Source organism: Phaseolus vulgaris, chromosome 4, assembly GCF_051622355.1.
Source record: "Phaseolus vulgaris cultivar YP4 chromosome 4, ASM5162235v1, whole genome shotgun sequence".
Taxonomy (NCBI): Eukaryota; Viridiplantae; Streptophyta; class Magnoliopsida; order Fabales; family Fabaceae; genus Phaseolus; species Phaseolus vulgaris.
This window is the reverse complement of record NC_143501.1, coordinates 10,764,594-10,787,837: the sequence shown is the minus strand read 5'-3', so window position 1 is coordinate 10,787,837 and position 23,244 is coordinate 10,764,594. Positions and strand designations below refer to the sequence as shown.

Here is a 23,244-nt window from a genome sequence, read left to right as displayed (position 1 = left end):
TAGCCCGCACGAACCAATAGCTTTTGCAAAAAACAATTAATTGATTTTATGTCAGGATTGACTAAATCAACTTTTACAAAAATTTACCTAAGTACAATTCACTCCATCTTGAACTTAGCCTCTCATTAATTCAATAGGTTATAAGAGTTTATAGAACTTGGTTTTGATGATAATGTTATAAATTTCATAGCATGTATTTTTTAGTCTTGCACACAAGACAAATCACAAATGCTTCATGTTAATACATAATCTTAATCATAAAACATGTTTTGGAAACGTGAAAAAGTTTTGAAAAAGTTCTAAAAAAGTTAATCGATTAAGCTTTTATATAATTTATTAATTTGTTCTTAACACATTTCCATAAGATAATAAATGATTATCAGTTTTGATAATGAATTAAAATAGAGCACAACCAATTGTGTTTTTAATTTGTCTCTTAAAATAATCGATTAACAAGCTTAATAATATATTAATATGTTTTTAAGTTTTTCCAGAAACAATGAAGAACAAAATAATTGATTAATTGGTAACATCATCAATTAAAATAGAAAGCATTTTTCACCAAAATTTACCTTTTTTTTTAAGAATAATCACTAACTACTTAAGATAATTGATTGAATGTATTTGAATTAATTTTTAAACAACTTTTCAAAAACTTTATAAATTGAACATTTTATTGAAAGTAAGATAACTTTTTTTATCAAACATTACAAACTCAATATAAAACTTTTAGAGTGATAGAATTGAGTTTTTTTTTTCACATTGTTCCAAGAGTGCATCTAAGAAATTTTCAAGAAATCTTACAACTTTCTTGGTTTTCTCAAAGACTTAAAGGGTTATGTATTAGTGTTGAAACTTCATTTGTGATTGCTTTAGTTGTGTACTTGGTAACTCCTTTTCATTACTAAGTTGTTGGGTTGATCTCATATTGTCAAGGGTTGAACTACCCTCTTCTTAAAGGTTTTCAATAGTTGTTTGTTAGACCATTATGTAAAATACTGAGTTGGGCTATATCCTTAAATCCATGATTTGGGCATTCTTTTAGCATCATTTTGAATTGCTCCTATGCTTCATAGAAAGGTTCATTTGGTCTTTTCCTGAATATGGAAATATCAAATTTAGATTTAATAAAGCGAGGGAGCAAAAAAACCTGTTCAGAAATTTCTCTTCCACATCACTCCAACTACTCAAGCTCCAATTTGGATGTGACTTCAACTACTCTTTTGCTTTTCCAACAAGTGAAAAAAGTAATAAACATAAATATACTGCTTCTATGTCACCTTCTTCAAATCCCATGGTTCCTACCAATTCATAGAAAGTGGATAAATGAGTGTAAGGGTCCTTATTATCTATTCTTGTGAACTGGTGGCTACTATTCATGCTAAAAAATGTTGGCTTCATCTTCAAAGATTTTGTTGCAACTGGTACTGCTATGCTAGAAAAATATGTTGCACCTTACTACATAGCATATTCTCCAATTGTTCTGCCCTGAGAATTCACAATTTTCCTTCATTATTATTCATTTCTCTTATTTGTTCAGCCATGTGGTTAATTTGAGGTGTTTGAGATTGTGAAGAGGATGAGATTTGAGGTGTCTTCTCATCGTCACACACAAATGACCTAAATTATATTAGGTTTTCATCCAACACGCACACACAGGTTCCTCCTTCCTTGCCTCCATTATGACGTACGACGCCATCGCTCCGCTCGGCTACCTCCACTGCACGCATGATGTGAGTTGATTTTAGATGTTTTCATTTATGGTGACACTTTTACTTAAGATTGAGATTTTAGCAATTAATGGTGAGGACCTAAGGAAGATTCCCACTGTACACGAACTTAACCAAGTGGTTAAGTAAGTGTGAAGGTTCACTTCACAGAGGCAAAAATGAAAAACAAGATATGGTGAGGATGAGATGCAATTGCGGAATTGAAATGGGCACAAGGTAAACATCAATGGTAGTTATGGCCTCCCAAATGATGCATCATACTCATAATTATGAGTGAAACCCAAGAGCAACAAATAAGAGAACTAAAAGACAAAAACATAAATGGAATGGAAAAATGGAAGGAAAATGGAATGAGAAAACTTATGATGGTGGATGATAAATGTCACGCCGTGATGTGCTCCAAGATGAGAGTGTTGGTTGCCACTTGAGAGCTTCCCAAATCACTCAAGATAAGACCTCAAACCTAAGAGGACATAAGTCTCATTAAGAGCTCACACAATTTGTGCAGAGTTTCTTTACTTCATTCAAATTCAACTTGTAAAATACAATGAGGTAGGCCTCCTATTTATAGGTGAAGGAGTCTTGGAGAACAACCATGAAGGGTAGGATGGGAAACACTACAAAAAGGGCAGCCTTAGGGTTTGACTGTCAAACCCGCACCCTAGGATTGTCCTTATATAAACTAGGTCAAAATCCCTTCTCAAAGGGCTAGGAACAAGCTAAAATGCTAACTACACCCCCTATTATGCTAAAGGTACCTTATTCTAGCCTACCTTTGCTATTTTGAACCCTAAAGTGAGGCTAAATTATTTACAACATATTATATCTTTTAAGAAGACCAGAAGGAAGAACAGTTGGTGCTCTGGTTTATGTCCATCTCCTCTGGTTGGGTCCATGAGATCCTTGGTGGGGTCTTGAATTGTTTGCTGAGATGATTGCTCACCATGTGCTTTGTCTTTTGCTTCCTTGGTCATCTTCATAATACATAATAATACATGTAAAACTAAAAAAATAAGACATTATTATGAACTTACATTACATTGGGCAATCTATAGTGATTTGTGAGATGTCATTTGTTCCATTGCTTTAGTTTTTGGCTAACTTCCACTTCTCATGTTAATTAGAAGGGGATGGAGGATAAAGAACTTCCTCAACGAAAGATGATTTTTTTTGTCTCTTTAACTTCTCTTCCATTAGTTTATTTTCCAACAAATCATAGTCTCCCTGAGACAATATGTGGGGGGTAACATTCTTCTATTTGATGTCTTAATCTTTCTTCCACTTTTCCTATAAATAAATAATACATACTAATTATGGATTTCATTATATGATTCAATAAAGTGTGATATGAAATAGTTGATGAACCAAGTGGTGTTCAAGTTTTGAAGAATCCAAACCCTTTGAAGGATGTTGAAGCCTTGGCTGTGCTTGATGTTGTTGTGCTGGTTTAGCTTAGTTCTGGGGTAGTTTATATGTTGTAATCCACCCTTTGATTAAATCTAAAGCATTAGTGATATGAATCCACTAGCAAAGAAGAGATGATTCTTTGACATTCTATGGACTCAACTTGAGTTGGAGATAGCTTAGGCACTTATAATAGAATTGGATCAAGGTTCTATGTTTCAAGAACTCACCATGACTTGCACCTCACACCAAACTCATATGGAGGAGCCATCTATTGCCAATTGAAGCGAACAAATTGTGTAAAAAGGCAAAAGCACCGAACAAAATGAATAAGAACAGAAATGCATCAAACAATTAAGCTAGAATTGAAGAAGAAACAACTATAAGCAACCAATGAACTAAGAACCGAAGCAAGCTGGAAAATAGAATGAATTGCCGAACCAAAAAAGGAAGCTAAACATGTTTTAGGAATTCATATGACAATGGAGATGAAAGAAAGAAGAACTTATGGAGATGGATGCTTTGGTTTGATGATCACGCCACTTAGAGGATGAAGACTCCAAGATGAGTGAGCTAGTGCCACCACTTGAGAGAACCAAATGCACTCAAGATAAGACAAGGTGAAGGAGAAGCAAACTCTCACAAATTCTCTCTCAAATTGAGTAGAGTTTCTCTATTACTAATTTCCAATCTGAATTTTACAGGTAAGCACCTTTATTTATAGCCTAAAAGGTGCTGAAATGAAGAGCTAATTAAATTCAAAATTCCCCCCAAATGACATAAAAGTGGCGCCAATCCTAGAGCATGAGGAAGGTGTGACTTCCTCTCTTAGTTTGGCACCTCCCTATTACGCCTACACCCCTCTACTAAGCTCACACCCCCCAAGCTTCCTACTATTTTCCTAAACTAAAGACCTAAAGATGCTTTTACAAAAGAGGTTTCTTATGTTTCCCTCTAAGCATCTTCAAACAAAGATATTACAAAAAGAGAGAACAACCTCCCATTATTTCCTAATGCTTTGAATTGACTTCTTGTAAGCCTTTGAGGTGGGCTACCAACTCCATGAGCGTCTAGCACTTGAGCCTCTTGCTCTTCTTGTCCTTGAGTATTGGCCTCCATTTGGTCTTGAACTTGATCTCTATCAATTAGCATTCTCAATCTTTGTGAAAGTAAAATGTTTTCAAACTAAGTTAAAACAACCGATTGTTTTATCGAAACAAATGATTGTTTATACTTAGGTGTTTTGAGGAAAAGATTGAAAACTGTTCTTAAAATGGTTGAATTGTTAAGTACCAAAACAACCGATTGATTCGAGGAAACAACCGATTGTTTGTTTTGGGACCATAACAGAAAAACTGTTTTATCTTTGACTGAGCTTTAAATGATTTAACTGCTTACGCTCCAGTCATTAAATGCTTTGACCAATCTTTTAATGCAATTTAAGAGTTTGTTAAGATTTGATAACAACCTACATCTTTGAATAAATTCAGAAAAACAGATTTGAGATTTAAGAATCTTTGACAAAGTTTTTCCTAAGAGTTTGTTTTTGAATTTTTCAAAGAGCTGAGATTGCTAAGAGTTTGTGATTGATCAAAGTGTATGAAATAGGATTCTGCTTGTATTGATTTCAGATTATCTTCTGTAACAAGTGTAATCCTTGTACTCTGTTGAACAAGTATTCGTTTCTGTGTTTGCTGAGATTGGCTGTGTGTTCTTGAGGGGATCAAGATCAACAATCTTAGTGTTGGTGTGTTGACCAAGGAGAGTGTGTTTCTTGAGGTGTTCAAGATCATTCTCTTGGTTGTTGTGTAAGTGATCAAGGTGTGATTGCTTAGTGGTTTAGGGTTTAGGGTTTAGGGTTTCTGAGAAGACTGGATGTAGCTCTGGTTTGGAGTGAACCAGTATAAACAACTGTGTACAATTTCTCTATCCCTATCTCTTTAAATTCAGTTTTGTCAATTAATAACTGGTATAAACAACTGATTGTTTCGGTAAAACAACCGATTGTTTTTCCAGTATTGTGCTTTTGCTTTATGTTTTGAAAAACTGATTTCTTAATCAAGGTTTTCTTGAAGTATTTTCATTCTAGGCTTAAAATTTTCTGAAAATCTTTCTTAAACAATTCACCCCCCCTCTCTCGTTTAAGGCCATATAAATAAATACGCTCAACTCTTATAAAATTAAGCTTGAATGAGAAAAATTATGTTGCGCATTTTTTTACCATAAACATTTGTTCTTGATCTCTCTCTAAAGTAGTCTCCTTTGTAGCTAACCCTATACTATTTCCCAATGAGTTGGCCTCACCTCTCATTCTCCCAAACCCATTTCTCCACTTCAAACACATATTTCTGTTCTTCCATTTCTAGTAAGCTTCCACAACTCCATTCAAAATTCAAAACAAAACAATGCTAGAAGAAAAAGATGCTATCAATTGTGATAATTACGTGTAACATGTACTTCATCAACATCATTTTCCTCATTCAGATGAGGTATTCATCTTGAGAATGAAGGATTATCTATAGATTGAACTCTTGAGTCATCATGGTGATGAAGATCATGTTAAATTCTTCCCTGGGAGGACAACTGACCACATTTGATGAGAAGGATCTTTCATGTAAAATACTTGTTTTGCTTGGTAACATGATGAAATGATCTTCCTTATAAGCTACCTTTGTAAGATTACCCAAAGTAAAACTCAAGTAATCAACATGCATTTTTGTGTCACAATAAACTTATTTACACTTAAATACAAACACTCTAAATTTGGCATAGTTAACCCCCCAAATTTCTTCAATGACTCCAAAATAACTTACAATAGTCATCACATGAATGTTATCTTTCAAACTAGAAAACTACATAGACTTTGCCTCCAGGGTAACACCACTATTTTGCATAATACTCTTTTCATCTCCAGTCTTTGTATAAAATACAATATATTAGTATTATATCCAATCCATATTATGACATCAAAGTTAGGTTGTTGTGCTAACTATTTCAATTCCTCAACATCACAATCTTTTTGACCAATTTATCTTTAAACCATTTCAAAAAGGTCTTATTATGCTCAGACAAAAATAATTTTTCATTTGCACGAGGGTTCATTAACTTCAACAACATTTTTTGTGCATCTATGTAAGAAAAAACATCATTATTATTGTTCAATATATACAAATGTGCTAGTAGAATTTCATGTTGATCTTTTTGAACCACCCTTACACCTCGTGTGTCTTTACCTTCATTCCTTTCTTCATACCAAGACTTCGAAACACCTACGACTTCTACTTCTAACATATACGTTGCACGAAACTCAATTGCTTCCTCAACAATGTATCTCTCAACAATAGATGCTTCTGGATGATACGGATTCTTCACATACCCTTTTGATATCTTCATGCATCACTCAACTGGATATCGATCGAAAAAAATAGGATTACATATTCTAATTTCCCTCACTAAATAAATTATTAAATGGACCATGATGTCAAAAAATAAGGAAGAAAATACATCTCTAGTTGACACAAGATAATGACAACTTCATTTTCTAAGTCTTCCAACCTATTAGGATCAATTACTTTCCTACAAATAGCATTGAAGAATATGTAAAGGCGAATGATGACTTGTTTACTAATTTTTGGTAAAATTCCATGAGTAGCTACTAGGGGAAGGTCTTGCATGAGAACATGACAATAATAAGATTTTAAGCCTAGAATTTTCAAATCTTCCTTTGACACAAGGTTCTTAATATTTGAAGAGTATCCTTATGGTATTTTAACTCCCTTAGGCACCTACAAAAACTTATCTTTTCAAAATTTGACAAAGTATGACATGCTAGAGGAAAATATGTTTGTTTACCATAACGTTGTGGTTGTATCTCCAAACAAACACCCATCTCAACCAGATCTTTACGAGCATTTATATCGTCCTTCATCTTTCCTCTAATGTTTTGTAACGTCCCAATTATACTATCACAAATATTCTTTTCCACATGCATTACATCTACGCAATGTCTAACATCTAACTTGGACCAATGTGAGAGTTCAAAGAATATCAATTTCTTTTTCCATATTTTTTCACACTACTCTTTTTCTGTATTTTCCCAAAAGTCACTTCAACTTGGCACAACACTTGCTCACAAGTCAGGGGCGAAGATGTAGTTTTGTCCTCTTGACATCCATTGAAATCCATTTCAACATACGATAAGGCTGATTATGTTTCAAAAACCTTTGATGCCCAATGTGAGATGTCTTCATTCCATGTTTTAGTTGACGGTAACTTGTGTTCTCTTCACATATCGAGTAAGCATGATATCATTTAACATTGTAACCACTCAAATTTTCATTTGTTGGAAAATAATTAATGGTGCAAAATAATAATGTACGCAAATTGAAATTCACCTTTTGATATGCATAAAAAACCTCAGGTCTTCTATCAATGGACTTAGATAAACAAATATGTCATTTTCGGGTTGTCTTGGTCCTAACATCATCATAGATAACATCATATATTTTCTCTTCATACACACCAATATGACATATTATAAATAATTACCAAAATGAGCCATGAATTATGTTTGCTACTTAAGTTACCGCAAAGATTCATTCCATCGATTGCAAGACCAAGTCTAATATTTCTTGGATCACTCCCAAACTCAAGATACAAAAAATTATTTTTCTTCCATTACGATGAATCGAAAACATGTCATAACAACTCCTCACATTTTCTTCCATTTACATGCCACCTAAGGTTCTTTTTATCATTAAGACATGCATGTATTTTCTAGTACTCCATACCCATCGAAAACAATATCTTTTTTGCCTCATAATGACAGATTGACAATGTACATACTTCCTTTTATGTTTTAACCTAAAGAAAACTTATTAATAACTAAAAAATTGGAGATAGTGTTAAATATTTATATTGAATCTCAAACGAGAAACTAAGGTTCACTCGATACAACAAAAGACACAATACAATCTCATACCCAATACCAAGTCGTTCAACATATAACAATTAACAATGTCAAATTACAATAAAAAGAATGAAAAAAGTATGAGTTTTAAATTCAATATTCATTTTAAATTCTAATATAAATTTAATTTTTTTGAAATACTAATTTTAATATTAATATAATATTTAACATTATTAAAATATATATAAAAAAATGTAATGCAGCGACATGCCCTCACAGTGGTTGCAAATGTAGCAGTGGCGCCCTACGCTGGTTGGTAGTAGTGACACCCCTTACAAAATGGTTTTGGGGCTAAAAAGTGTGTTCTTGGTGGAGTACCACGGTAGCAGTGAAACGATTTTACAAACATTGATTCCAATAAGTAAGGGGAAACTGACGCAAGCTTTGGTGATGTGTAAACGGGTGTAGTGTGTGACCAAAGACAAAATGTGAACGAACTAGAGGAGTGAATGTTCAACACAGTACCACGTTCAACAACGGTAACTTCCAACTCTAACATTATTGTGACCGCGAGCCTCCACTTCCCATACTGGTAACCTCCATGTACAAAGCAACATCACATTCAACAGTGGTAACCATCAATAGAGTTCAACAACAGTAACAATGAAACATTGGAAGTGGTAAACAAAATAAGCGAGGGAAGTCTCCACAGTGAATAACGGGGAGTAACATGATTAACCAAAATAAAGGTTGAGGGACATATCTATTACAACGGTTGTTCCACTTAATCGATGTAATAGCTTTCCTGAATACGAAGAAAATTACTTAAACACGTTGTTTTGAATAAGTAAGAAAAGTATATATTACATCAGTTGTTTCACTTAACTGATGTAATATCTTTCCAAATACAAAGAAAAAGACTTAAACACATTGTTTTGGAAGAGTAAAAAATACATATCACATCCATTATTCCACTTAATTGATGTAATAGTTTCCTCCTCGCAAGTATTAAATTTCAAAAATATGTTGCAACAATTAATTTTAATGTTCGGTACTATTAATATAATATTACACTGATTTTTCTTGCATAACTCATGTTATATGCAACTCAAATATTACCATTATACAACTGTGTTCCATTTTACACTAGTTCCAAAATAAAAAATAAATAATGTAATAGCACAAATTTACTCTATTGATTTAATCTATAAAAGCATGAGCATATTTTTTAAACAAGGCAATTTGTTTTCCATTGGTTGTGAATGAGGGTGAAGTTAGGGGTGTACTTTTGTGACCCAAAAAATTTGGTATGATAGTAGTTCCCTTCTTGGTGAAATTGAAGCACGTGAAAGAATAAGTTTGAAACTTCTTTATTGAAAGATTTTACTTTTTACATTAGCATATATTTGTAAAGTAGAATAGCTTATGAGTTGTAAAGTAAAACAACCTTCCTTTACTATTTGGATTATTTTGGATACCAATGTTTTATTTTCCTAATCTAAAACTAATTACAAATCACCCTTTCAACTTGTTCTTTTGAAACAAAAATTCTCATTACTCACTCTCATTTGTATGAAGAAATTTTAACAGGTTTTATACGTGCATATATTTTTCTCTCTCCTAAAAACAAATAAAATTATGTTCAAGGATGAGGAATATTGTTAAAGATTCAAAAAGAAAAAAAAGAGAGAAGAAACTTCTGGTCTCCAACAAAAGTATTTAAATACAATTATAAGATATTTGACGAAGAAACACGAATACTAAAGAACGAATTCATATAGAATATTATATAACACTATTTCTGACTAAAATTTTAAAGTTTTAAAATAATAATTTTATAAATTCTTTTAATATTTGTCAACCTTTTCATTTATATTCAACTTCAAATTTAAAGTCACGTTTTGATTCCTAAAACAAAATATATTACATAAGGGTATATTTAAACTAGTTTTTCCTCAAAGATTATAAAAAAAAATTATTTTTATTAGGTAAAATAATTTATACATAAATTAATTTTTTTTTAAAAACATGTACAATTTATAAAAATAATTAGCCTTAAGTATAAATTAAGTTTAATTTATATTTTTTGTATTAAATATATTTTTTTCCATAATTTTAAAGACTGATGTTTCCGTCTTTATTTCAAACTTTTTATTTTTTATGTTGCAAACATAGTTCCATTTTTTTTATATTTTTCTTTTGTAAATTCAAATATATAATTGATAAATATTCACGTTTAGTAAAGTGGTTATATAATTTCCTTTGGGTTTATTAATGGTTTATTTATTCTTGTTGGGTAATGGAATTTGTAGAGTGATTGCATTTTGAAAAGGTGTTCAGAAACACTAACTCGTAAGCTCCACGCACGCAAAGTGTTTGTGATAATCTTCCTTTCATTTTCTTCGGCACTCTCTGTTGTCTCTCTCACTCTGCTCTCTTACTCTACTCTAACCTTCATGGATTCCCATTCCCGCATTATTGCATGGTTTCTGCTCTCTCTTTCTGTATAACCATTTTTTCTTTCTTTTTCTTGTCTCGTTTAAAGGACCATCTGTGATTGATTCTTTTCATTCAGGGGCTCTGGTGAAGATGGTCAACTAGGAATCGGCAACAACGAAGAGAAAGAATGGGTCTCTCTCGTCGAAGCTCTCGAACCTCAACGTTTCCGCTCCATCGTCGCCGGCAGCAGAAACTCCCTCGCCATCGGTGACGACGGCAAAGTATCTTAACCTCTCTCTCTCTCTCTGTATCTTTCTCTTTTCGTTCTTATAAATCGTGGGTATCGTTCAAAAACTCATCTTTTTTGGTGGGGTGGTGGTTACTTGTGATGTAGTTGTTCACTTGGGGTTGGAACCAAAGGGGCACACTTGGGCACCCAGCTGAGAACAAGTCCGAGAACAAGATTGAGAACATTCCCAGCCAAGTCAAGGATCTTTCCAGTGTTAAGATTGTCCAGGTATACATCCTTCCATCTTGTTCATTCTCTTTTCTTTTCTTCAATTCTTGATTATCATGCTTATTATACCCTTGCTATTCTTTTTTGATGGTGTACTTATTATGTGAGTATTGATAGTGAATAGCTTGTGGTTGTTAGGCGGCTATTGGGGGGTGGCACTGCTTGGCTGTTGATGATCAGGGCAGAGCTTATGCCTGGGGTATTATACTATTATTCATTCCACACCATAAATCCTTTTTGCTTCTATTTCTCCATCACGTTGTTCTTATTATTATTTTTATCATCATCATCATCATCACCATCATTATTATTATTGTGATTAGTAGAATTAGCATTGTCCAAAGTGGCAACGTCATTAAGCATACTAAGTGTCCGTTTAGTTTCATGTTAGATTTTCTAGAAGCAAATTAAATCTTCACTTGTTTGATCTCATGCTGAGGGATTGATTCCGAATTAATGCAAATTTAGATAGGATTTGTGTTGGATAGAAATTTTATACTTAGTTTGACTATTAACTTGTTTTTATTATAAAATCATCCAAACTAAAATCATATCGCTTCAAAAATAATTTTGCGTGAAGTGTCTTCTCGTTTTCCACTTCGATTGCCATATGCTTTCCTTTCATTCCTTTTTAAACCTTATGCTGTTCCGACCACTTTTTACTTGAATGACTCTTTGGACAAAATAACCATCTCATAATACTAAATAACCATGTCATAATATAGTTACTGAGTTACTGCTTACCAGATTCTTTTTAGAGGAAGTCTCATAATAGTAATGTAAAAAGTGACAAACTGCATACTTACACGGATTGTGTACCTGTACTACATACTTCATAACTAAAAATTTGATGTTGGATGAAATGTCATATTCTTTTTCCCTTTTAGAGCTCCAAAATTCTCAAAGAGTGTTGATGTGTGTGTGTGTGTATATGCATATATATATTATACGACTTCTAAGAGCTAGCATAATTTATTTCAGGTGGAAATGAATATGGGCAGTGTGGTGAAGAACCTGAGCGCAAGGATAGACCTTTAAGGAGAGATATAGAGATCCCTCAACGCTGTGCTCCTAAGCTTGTTGTTCGGCAGGTAATTTATGTATTCCAATGCGTTGCATGCTATGGTGGAACAAAAGTGATTTGCCTTTGTTTTTGTGCCAATCTTTAGTGTTAGATGTACATTTATTTTCTTAAATTCATTAGTTTTTTATGTCGCTGTAATTCCTATGCAAGTTTTCATCTACCTGTCATCATCCTTTTGAACTCTAAGTGAATTCATGAACAAAGGAGTTAGATGTGAGTGACACTGTCAATATTTTGTCTATGACAGAACATTATGGTAGCTTTAAGTTCTTGTAATTTTGTTGTTATTATTGTACAATTCCCATGTAATCTTAGTAGAATATCAGACATTTTTAAGTTGCTTTTGCTCAATGCTTACTAGTTAACCTTACCACAGAGAAAGAAAATAGATACTGTATTTCTACATATCTTTTAAGTGAAGATCAAATTACAGCTTCTGATATGTTGGAAAGCAAAGGATACATCTGAGATTTTCTTTTGTTTCTTGTCCATGCAAGGCCCTGTGAGACTTGTTCAAACTAAAATGGCCTATGTTCCAATAAGCAATACACTGGTAAACATAAAATTGTTATAGTTGACCTATTCTTAAATTTTATTTTAAATGCTTAATTCCAGTAATTTTTAAGGTTAAATTTTTGGTTGAAAACTAAAGAATTATTTTATTGATATCAATTGCACCAGTTTTATTCTTGTAATCTCTATCTGTAATATCCAAAACCCTTAAAAGAGGAAATAAAAATATGCTGAAATAAATAGGAAGTTTCTGAATATATTTTTTCCTAATTACTATGGAGATATTGAGAATATTTTTTTCCTTAATAATCTGCTATTTACAACATTTGTGACATGTGCTTTGCTCTTAGCGAGAGTAAGTCTATCACCTTGACTTTTTGGTGATGATTTGACAAGGAAAAAATCATTTATAGCTCCAGACAGTTTTAATTGTTCATTTTAGTTTGTTGTGTATGTGGTGAATCTGAATGACGTCTGATTATAATTTTTTGTTATGACCTTAATCCCCGTAGTCCTGCTCAATAAATTGAATTTGATTTTTTTCTGTAAAGTAATTGTGCAATAAAGGCTTTCTAAGTGTTTGAGTTTGTATAGCTACTTCTACATCTCTATTGTAACAAATGCATCATTGCAGGATGGCATGGGTTTTGCTTTCTTTAATGTTTTTCTAATTTGATTGGGGTGTAGGTTGCTGCAGGAGGAACTCACTCAGTAGTACTTACACGTGAAGGTCATGTTTGGACATGGGGTCAGCCATGGCCGCCTGGTGACATGTAATTTTCATTTTAGAATAAAATAATAAATTTATTGAGATGAAGGGAATGAATTGCAAAGAAAAAAGCACGATAAAGAATCCTCCTATTCAAAGAACAAAACAGAAAACAATCATGAAAAAAGTTAAAATTGCCAGATCTCATCTTAAAACCAATTGACATTAAGTGAAGGTTCTCAATAGATATATAATTTGCACTCAAAGAGTTGAGGTATGAAGATGAATTATAGGTTTTGATACCATACCAACTAGAAGCTTCCAACACTAGAATTCTGCTCCAAACAAATGCTTCAAATTCTAGCAAAGATGGCACTTTACACAAAAAAATTTGGCATGTTTTCTTCTACCAAAAAAATTATCTAGCTTGATCCAGTGTTTTTCTTTTCATTTTCTTTACAAGACTATGCTACTATTATCTTAAGATGAACTTAATTTACTTGTTCAGCTGTTTTTCTTCATTTTTAGTAAACAACAGTTTCTACTTTTTGCTAACTTCTAAATTATTTTTGCTTTATCTTACAGAAAACAGATTTCAGTTCCTGTTCGGGTTCAAGGTCTTGAAAGTGTGAGGCTCATTGCTGTTGGAGCATTTCATAATTTGGCTTTTCAAGAGGATGGAACTTTATGGGCATGGGGAAATAATGAATATGGACAACTTGGAACTGGAGATACTCAGCCAAGATCACAACCCATTCCTGTCCAAGGACTTTCTGATCTTACTCTGGTTTGTATATCATTATCTGGAATCATGTTATTTTCAGCTTCTGTGTCAGCAGACTGAATAAATGATATATTTTGGTATGTGTACAAAGTGATGCATATTTCTGTATAAACCAAGAATATGACATTTCAAGATTATTTTTGGAACTCACTCTTAAATTTTATAGCAAGTAGCAAGTGATACAATGGGTTGATTTTTTGTGCTGCCCCAACAAAAGGAAGTAAAGTAGTTTATCTGGAGTTTTTTTCATAGAAAGCTATGTGAGCTTCATAATAATGAAGAAATTACATGTCTTCTCTTTGACACATGAAAACAAGAATGTCATCATCAGTTGTTGGCTTCATCTTCAACTATGTTCTGTTCTATAATTTTTCTTAGTAATATCTTGTTCTGTTCTTGCTGCCATTTGTTAGTTATTAGGAGTAGTTTTAGGACATGGGAACCTGTTTTAGTTGTCTATATTATTTTTAATGCATGCACAGGTCTGTAAATAGAGTTTTTCATATCCTCGTAACTCTTACAAGTCAAGTTTGAGGATCTTTTATCCCCCTTCTGATCCTTTTATTTTCCTTGAGTTCTTCAACATTGAATATAACTGTGTGCATATAGCCTCTTATGCCCATTTTGTTTTCATTTTTCCTTTGTCAATTTTGTTTTACAAAGGTTAACAAAAGGATCACTATGTCATACCTTTTGTAGTGCTTCGTAAGCTACCATTGGCCAAGAGGAAATGAGTTATAGGACAACCATGATACTGAGATGGCTTGCCTAATTTTCCTTGTAGTTTTTAAATGTGGTATAATATATACTCAATAATGTAAATTTATCCTTCTAATGAGTTGTGCTGTCCAATTTATTTCCTCATCCTCTATCTAGTTTCACGTCAACAAAGTGACAACAATATAAATGTGTATTATGCTATTTGAATTGAGAAAATATTTTTTGTTTTGGCAGATAATTATAAAATATCACATTTCATATTCAGACTTACTTTTGCTTTTAAAGATTTGTATAATAAATAGAACAAAAGAATTAGTTTTCACCATTACCTATACACTATACGTGTAAAACAAGAACTAAAGTGAAAACAATATGATTTTTTGTTATGATTCCTGGACATAGGAAATGAAAAGAAACCTATATCTCAAACCAAATAGATCCTTAATTACTAAGACAAATTTTAGGGTGATATCTGAATATTCCTCTTTATAAACTTGTGTGATTTAGAATCAGATATATGGTTTAGAATGCAGCCATATGTTAGTGTTATAACATGTGTGTGTGTGAGAGTGATCATGTGCTGTTTTGGTGCAGAAGCAAATATTATTAAATTTATGCATGTAGGTAGAATGCTAGATATATATTGTAAATGATTAGCCTTTGTTTGGTATTGAAGAAATTCATAAGATGAAAGAAGATAGAATTAATATAACTGGGTTGGCGGGGAAGAAGCGAGGAAAAATATTTTAAATTTGGTGGGATCCAATGTACTATTTCTCACTATCTTTACTCATCTCTCTATCTCTTTAGTCATATCTTCTCTATTTGTCTTCAACCAAGCACCTTTAATTTTCATTTTATTTTTCATTTATTTCCATTTTACCAACTTGCTGGTATAGCTCCTTGCTTCCAGTGGCATTCTTTCTCTTTAACATTGGCTTTATTGGGGTTATATTTGGGTGTGCGATAGGGATTGAGGATTGCTATGTATCTGTACCCTACAAACTGTCAATCTTTGATTATAGTTTAAATATCTAATTTCTTTTATTAAATCTGTTTGGAACTCTAGGTTGATATTGCAGCTGGTGGATGGCATTCTACTGCATTGACCGATGAAGGAGAGGTACTCCTTTTTTGTGTGTAGAATCTATTGGTTCTAAATTTTAATGTGAAGATATCCTTTTAAAATATTTGAAGTCTACATTTAACTGTATATGTTTAAATTTTGTATTTTTCTGTTTCTTCTGAAAGTAGCTGTTATAGTAGAAAACCATTTATAAATTGTTGTTTTTGAAAACAGCTTTTTCATTAAAGTAAGCTGCTTGTTACACTTTTTTGGTTTTTCAATAGAAGCAATTTAGATGATCTATGCATGGTAGTCAAAATCAAGATCTTACTGAAGATTGGAAAGAGAAATATGAAAATTTATATACACTATAAATTATTATATTGCACTCAAAGTTCATAATTGAATCTCATAATATATAAAAGAGTACGTAATTAGGTGTGAACACCACATCTTATAATAGGAGTAACTCTTTACTAGTTACAAAACTATGAGAAAATAATAATCCATCTAAAAAAAATAATCTAGTAAGTTAAATTCATATTCAACTCCATCATCATTTTTATCTCCTTCACCATTCAAATCAGTCATGTGTAAATCATGACTATGTTAAGTTTCATCCTCCCCAACTTCGACTGGAACCAAGTTTTTTCATCCGAATCCAATGCTTCACTATGCTCATGCTCATCTTCCATAACTACTCTTCATTGGATGAACAATCATCAATATTAATTTGAGTCGGTTTTCTTGTTTGTTTCTTCTTAGCTAATTTTGAATTAGCCATAACAAAAACAACATCATTCGTTGTGCTTTGCTTTAGCCTATTTCTTCTCTTTGTGTGGACATACACAAATTCCAAGACAAATATGGTAAACAAGTAGTGGACTAGTAGATTCCTAATTTTATTCTAGAGATATATTTGAACATTAACTTACCATCTCAAAGGAACTCCAATTATGCTCACATCCGAAGGAGCTAGATGTCAAGCTCAAGACAAGAATGGCAAATTTTTGGAGTTCTGGATACACATCACCATAAGACTCCCACCAATCTGATGGAGTCTTTAAATTAATTGACTTAGTACCCAAGGGACAACCAAATTCTTTTTCTTGTTTTTTGAAATCATCAATTTGAACATCAATGAGAGTTTGTTCATCCTCATCCTCCACCATCCTAGTTATACATTCCATTAGACCTCGTTTCACTTCCAAATTTGATTTAAGGGACGACAATGCATTTGAGGGTTAAGAAAATAACCTGCAGGCCATAGAATTGCTTGTGCCACCTTTCATCAATGATGTTCCACAAAGGCAAATAATTAACCAAAATATATTACATTGAGTTAGTTTTTTGTCGTCCCTTAAATATATTACAGAGCCTTTTCCTCTTTGCCATCAACATTTGACCAACAACTTTATATTTGCTGCATTATCAGTCACAACATGAATGACATTGTCTTCTCCCACCTCTTCAACAATGTTATTTATCATTTAAAAAACTTTCTCAGCTATTTTAGATATAGAAGATGCATTTATGGACTTTAGAAATACAGTTCCCTTTGTGCTCTTCACCAAGAAGTTTATTATTTTCCTTCTTTTCTTATCAGTCCAACCATCAATCATAATCTTACATCCCGTTTTCTTCCATTCATCCCTATGTACTTGTAAAGCAAGTGATGTATTTGTAACTTCCTCCTTCAAATATTTGACTTTAATCTCATGATAAGATGGAGGTTTAAATCCAAGGTCATGTCTTGGAACCAAATCAAACATAGCACTAAATTCTTCACTCTTTGTCACATTGAAAGGTACAATGTTGTTATAGAAGAACCTGTCAATTGCTTGACATGCTTCCTCTCTCAAACCTTTCTTAAACATGTTGGTAGCTTGTGTACTAACTCTATTTTTAAAAATATTTCTATCACTAGGGTTGTTGCTCGACTCACTATTTTTTCTTTTCTCACCAGCTTTTGCCCTTTCCTCCTCCATATTAAGGCTTGGTTTCTTATTTAATTTTTGTTGCAAACCAACAACAATTTCCCACATTTCCTTTTGCCTTCCCCATAGTCTAGGAGCTTCCTAGCTCTTTCCAATCCAAATAGTGGGAGGGACCTCTCATAACCTTACGAGAAGCTAGAGGAAATTCATCCATGTGTTTAGATCTTTGTCAAGTTAGCTTTATGCAAATCAGGCCAGTGACACCATTCCAAAGGACAAATCTTATGTGATTATATAGAAGATAGGGTTACCAGCAAACCCGTTTGCTTTTCTTGCCTCACTAGTTACAGTTCCTCAAGTCAGTTGTACTCTCCTCCTAACAATTCGCATGATATTCATCTTATCCATTCCACATTGGGCCTTGTTATGCATCACATTCACCCCGGTTTATTCTTACTCATAAGCACCTAGGTTTATTAAGCAAGCTTTAACTGAGTTTGCAGCTTTACAGATGAATGAAACTTTGTCCCTTGTACCTCTTCTTCCAAATCGCAAGCCCATTGATGCAACTGGTCATTCTCCATGGAATTATAGGTTCTATGTTGTAAAGGACTAAGAGGGGCCATACCTTTCAGTTGTGTCCTTTATTTTCTTTGTTAATATTTGATATTTAATAGTACCACTTTATTTCCATCTGTCTGGTTTTTTGGTTTCTGTTAATATTTTTCAAGTGATTTGGCTATAATTTTATCTTCTTGACATTATTTCAGGTATATGGCTGGGGAAGGGGAGAACATGGCAGGCTTGGGTTTGGTGATAGTGACAAGAGCAGTAAAATGGTACCCCAGAAGGTTCAACTTTTAGCTGGAGAAGATATTGTGCAGGTACTCTTTTTCTTTTTACACTGCGTCAGTGTCATGGCTTGGTAACCGCAACAATCACTTTCTATCCTTTAACTCACTTTGACATCATTCATGCTCCAAAATGAAGAAAGAACCAAAATATCCAAAACTATTTGAATTCTGAAGATGTAAATTTAGCTTTTTTTCTCACACAAACCTTTTTGAATTCATGTTGTTGCTTCATATCTCGTACTAATCGTGACAATCTAAGGAAAATTTTTTGAAGGGTAATAATTTTTTGTGATATGAAGATAATTGATTTGTGGTCAGGTATCCTGTGGAGGTACTCACTCAGTGGCATTAACCCGTGATGGCCGCATGTTTTCTGTAAGTATTTTCTATGCCATCTTTATTTCTCTTTTCAATAGCAAATTTAAGTGATCTGCTTGAACTGTTTGCAGTTTGGTAGAGGTGACCATGGACGTCTTGGATATGGTAGGAAAGTGACGACTGGTCAACCAATGGAGGTACCTATAAACCTTCCTCCTCCTCACAATCTCACTGCCACTGAAGCTGAGGGACATTGGTTTGCTAAACTTGTTGCCTGTGGTGGCAGACATACCTTGGCAATAGTAGAATGGAAAACAGATCATCTTAATTGATTCATAAATCATAAAAATAAAGCAAAAACTGAAAAACTAGATCATCACCCTAATCACACTCATTTCAAATTCAGTTGAGGTGCTAAACTTTATCTGTTGTATTTAGCTTGATATAATCTTCTTTTGGTAATAACTTAAATAGATATAACATTTTAAAACTTTATTATGTTATTTCTTAAAATCTTACCATAAGATAATTTTTTGTTTATTTAAAACATTGCCTTTGAATGCAAGAGACTTAGTTTTATTCAAATAGAACTTTTAAATAGATCAACTGACTTAAATTTGTGGGTTTCCCAAAATCTAGCCTTTAAATAATGTAATAAAATTTAATATAACATTATCATGAGAGGAATCAAGTTACTTTTACGTTAACAAGATAATTATTCATAATCTTCTCCATTTCTTTCTCTTTATATAATATAACTTGAATCATTTTATGAAAATTCAAATGTATAGAGCTGTTTTTTTTCTGGCATCCTATATTTCTTAAAATACTAAAATTATCGAAGATATTTTGCAAAGCACAGTTGTAGTTAAATATCATATTCAAATATGTGTTTCAAAAGGTTTTCGAAAAATAGAGCAAACACGTGTCATATTCTTTTTGAAACATATTTTGGGGAATATATTTGGGAGAAATTAAAACTTGAAAGATTTATCCAAAACTTGAATATATTGATATTGTTTGAATTAATATCTGAAATGGAATGAATAGATAAATCTAATATATGAAGAGAATATTATTCAGTGATATATTTGAGGTTTGTAAAGGATATTTTAGGAACGTTTTTAAGTTTTCATAAGAAAATTGAAGAAAGATACACCTCAAAGAATTTTCAAGTGAGAAAGAGCATTAAAGATGCAAGCAGGACTTTCCAAATTCAGCGGTTGATATCATGAGAAGTCAGTATAACATTTGTGATGAGTTAATTAAGAACTAGTATGTAAGTTTAGTACGAAAATCAATGTGGAGATGAATTGTTTATGAAAGATTTTCGCAAACAATGCACAAAGCTGTTTTAGTTAATTTCCAGAAATCAACCAGTTGTTTATGCGATTCAACCGGTTGTTTTAATCAACAGTGAATAAAAACAACTTAAAACAAATATTAAAGAGTTTAGGGAAAGAGAGAATCACACAAGGAGATTTATAATTGTTCACTTTTACACCAAGAGCTACATCCAGTCCCCAGAAACCACTGGGTATTTCACTACGCAATCAATCACAGATTACAAACCGCACACACACCAAAGAAGTGATCTTGAACCCCTCAAGAACACACACTTCCTTTGGCAACCACACCACAAAATTCAGAATAACCTCTGATTCTGCATACCACAATTATTCTAGAAATACAAGAGAATAAGGAAGGATCACACCTAATCAAAACTGAAAATCAAAAGATTACACAACAATCCTATTCCACTCTTTGAGAAAATCCAAAAGCTTGAAGTAAATCTTGGAGAAAACTGATTTCAAAGATTATAATTTGATATCTTAACCCCAGGAGCGTAAAACAAACTATTTAAACTCCAAAAGGTTGTTAAAAACATTTAATGTAAGAGCCAAATCAGTTTTGAATCATTTAAAACATATTTACCAAACTTAACAAAATTCTGTTAAGGATTTTCAAAAGACAATCGGTTGAAGTGTCAAAACAACCAATTGAATTGGTTTGACAACAAAGTCAACCAATGTCAAACAATTTCAAATCCTTTTAAAAACCTCTAAGTGTGAAACAACCGATTGAAACGATAAAACAACAAGTTGTTTTTCCACTTTTTTAGAAAACACTCTTTTTTCAAAAAGGTTTTGATTTAAATCAGCTTTGGATTCTAACTATGGGTGAATTACAAATTCAAACTACCCAGAACCCACACACACAAGCAACAACTAAGCCTTCAACCAATCTTCATGGATTTGGAGACATCAAAACTCTTGTTCAAGATGAAGTACTATATAAATACTTTGAAGATGAAATAGAACACACAAAGCATATACGAGTAAAAAAAGATCTCATAGTCGTCATATTCTTAGTGTCTGTAGTCTTTTTGTGACAATATTTCATTGCTGCTACTTAGAGAATTCATAGATTGGGGAGTGAGCCTTGTATTGTAAATCCTTCACTCTATGCAGATTATCCAGTGAGCTTTCAATTTTTGCTATCTTATGAAGTGTTTTTCTCACTTGTTGAGAGGTCTTAGACTCAAGGGGAGATTAAAACTTGCTGCTTCGAGAGGCATTCACTACTTGCTGCATGGGGAGGTGTTTAATCATTGTGTACCTAGAGAGATGGAGAGTACTTGTTTACCTAGATAGTTGAGAATACTTGTGTACCTGAAGAGGTGGAGAATACTTGTTACCTAGAAAGGTTTACAATACTTAAGGCTCTTAAGCAGGAAGCTTAAGGGGACTGGACGTATATGTAGTGTTTTGGGTGAACCAGTATACATTTCTATGCATACTTTTATCTATCCTCATCTATTTTATGTTGTGGTTTACTTGAGTTCACCAAAGGAGAATTGAGTTCATGCTCCATTCAACACCTCCCCTTCTAGAGCCAATTGTATCTATAATAAAATCCAACCACGTGGAAGGAACATGATGAGACTTGACTTTTCGTGTACAAACTCCTAAACTGACATGATCTTTGAAGAACCTAAGAACATTTTAGAAGGCTATTTAGCATTTTCACACTGATCGACTTAAGGATAGGAGGTTGTGTACTGCCATGACGTTCCCAACCAGAAACTTAAATGATTACAGATCAATTAATGTACTCGTGAGATTTGTATAAAGTCGATAATATGAAATTAAGTCTAAAACTGACTTGATCTAATATAGGCTGACCTATGCGAGTCTCAAAGGACATCCTAAGTCACTTGACATGAATTTTGGACTATTATTCTGTTACCAAACATAAGATGAACAACCTTTCATATTTCATTCTTAGATTCACGCTTAAGTGTTTTCTAGTACCTAAGAACCTCTCCAAACCTTTATGAAAAACCCTTTACCCAATTGCAGTTCTCCTATAAATATAGGGGACTCAAGCTTGAAGGTATATACAAGCATCTATGTATGCACAAACTTAGTCGGTAAAAAGGACTTTCATCTCTAGTTACTCTTAACCAGAACAAAAGAAACTAAATGTTAACAACTAACTTTTATAAGTAAAAAAAATCCAAATTAATTACTTTCATTAATCTTAATAAATGATTTTTTTTTATCTTAAGTAAGAAAATTAAATAAATATAATAATACATTTGTAGAATAATTTCACACCATGAAACCACAAAAATTGTTTTTAAAAACATCAAACTTTTCTTTAACAATTAATATGTAGTGACTACAAATATTATTACAATATTTATGATTTTTAGTCTTTATAAAATAAATAATAATTCGTTAAGCAACTTCTATGTATTTATACTCAAATGGCCATTTAGATTTAGTTTTTCTTACTACTTTACAATGGGAAGGTCTTATTTGTTTTATTTTTCCACAAAAACGATTTGTTTGCATATTTATTTTTTCAGTTTTTATAAAAGGAAACAAAACCCAAATGATAGTTAAAACTGATAATATGAAATGTAAATAAGAAGTCACTCACTATAAAATGATACTACCAAATGCAAATAAGAAGTAAATTCAAATAAATAAATTATATATTTATATATTATTGAGAAGTCACTTAACGCATTTCAAATAACTTAAACTTTAAACCGTATTTAAAAAATCAACATGAGATCTAAATAATAATTCAAGTCAATGTTTACACATTGAAGAAAGTAGACTTCTTCTAAGATTTAAAAAGGAACACTATTATATACTTTTTTTTTCTAAGATTAAAAAAGGAACACTAGTATGGTAAATTTCATTAAACAAATGTAAATACAAAACAAGTTACAACATTGATGACAAT

At 32.5% G+C, this 23,244-nt stretch overlaps 1 protein-coding gene and 1 pseudogene across 1 annotated transcript; both read left to right on the top strand.

Annotated features, from left to right (window-relative positions):
- The first annotated feature begins 1,019 nt into the window (after nt 1-1,019).
- On the top strand, nt 1,020-1,125 carry LOC137838936 (small nucleolar RNA R71; annotated as a pseudogene).
- Nucleotides 1,126-10,330: 9,205 nt separating this feature from the next.
- On the top strand, nt 10,331-19,474 carry LOC137837200 (ultraviolet-B receptor UVR8). Its single transcript, XM_068646128.2, has 11 exons — nt 10,331-10,528; nt 10,619-10,763; nt 10,877-10,999; nt 11,138-11,198; nt 11,981-12,090; nt 13,284-13,369; nt 13,891-14,092; nt 15,879-15,932; nt 18,583-18,696; nt 18,985-19,041; nt 19,116-19,474. Exons 1-11 carry the CDS (start codon nt 10,500-10,502, stop codon nt 19,314-19,316), a joined length of 1,182 nt encoding a protein of 393 aa, XP_068502229.1. The 5' UTR covers nt 10,331-10,499; the 3' UTR covers nt 19,317-19,474.
- The last annotated feature ends 3,770 nt before the right edge of the window (nt 19,475-23,244 follow it).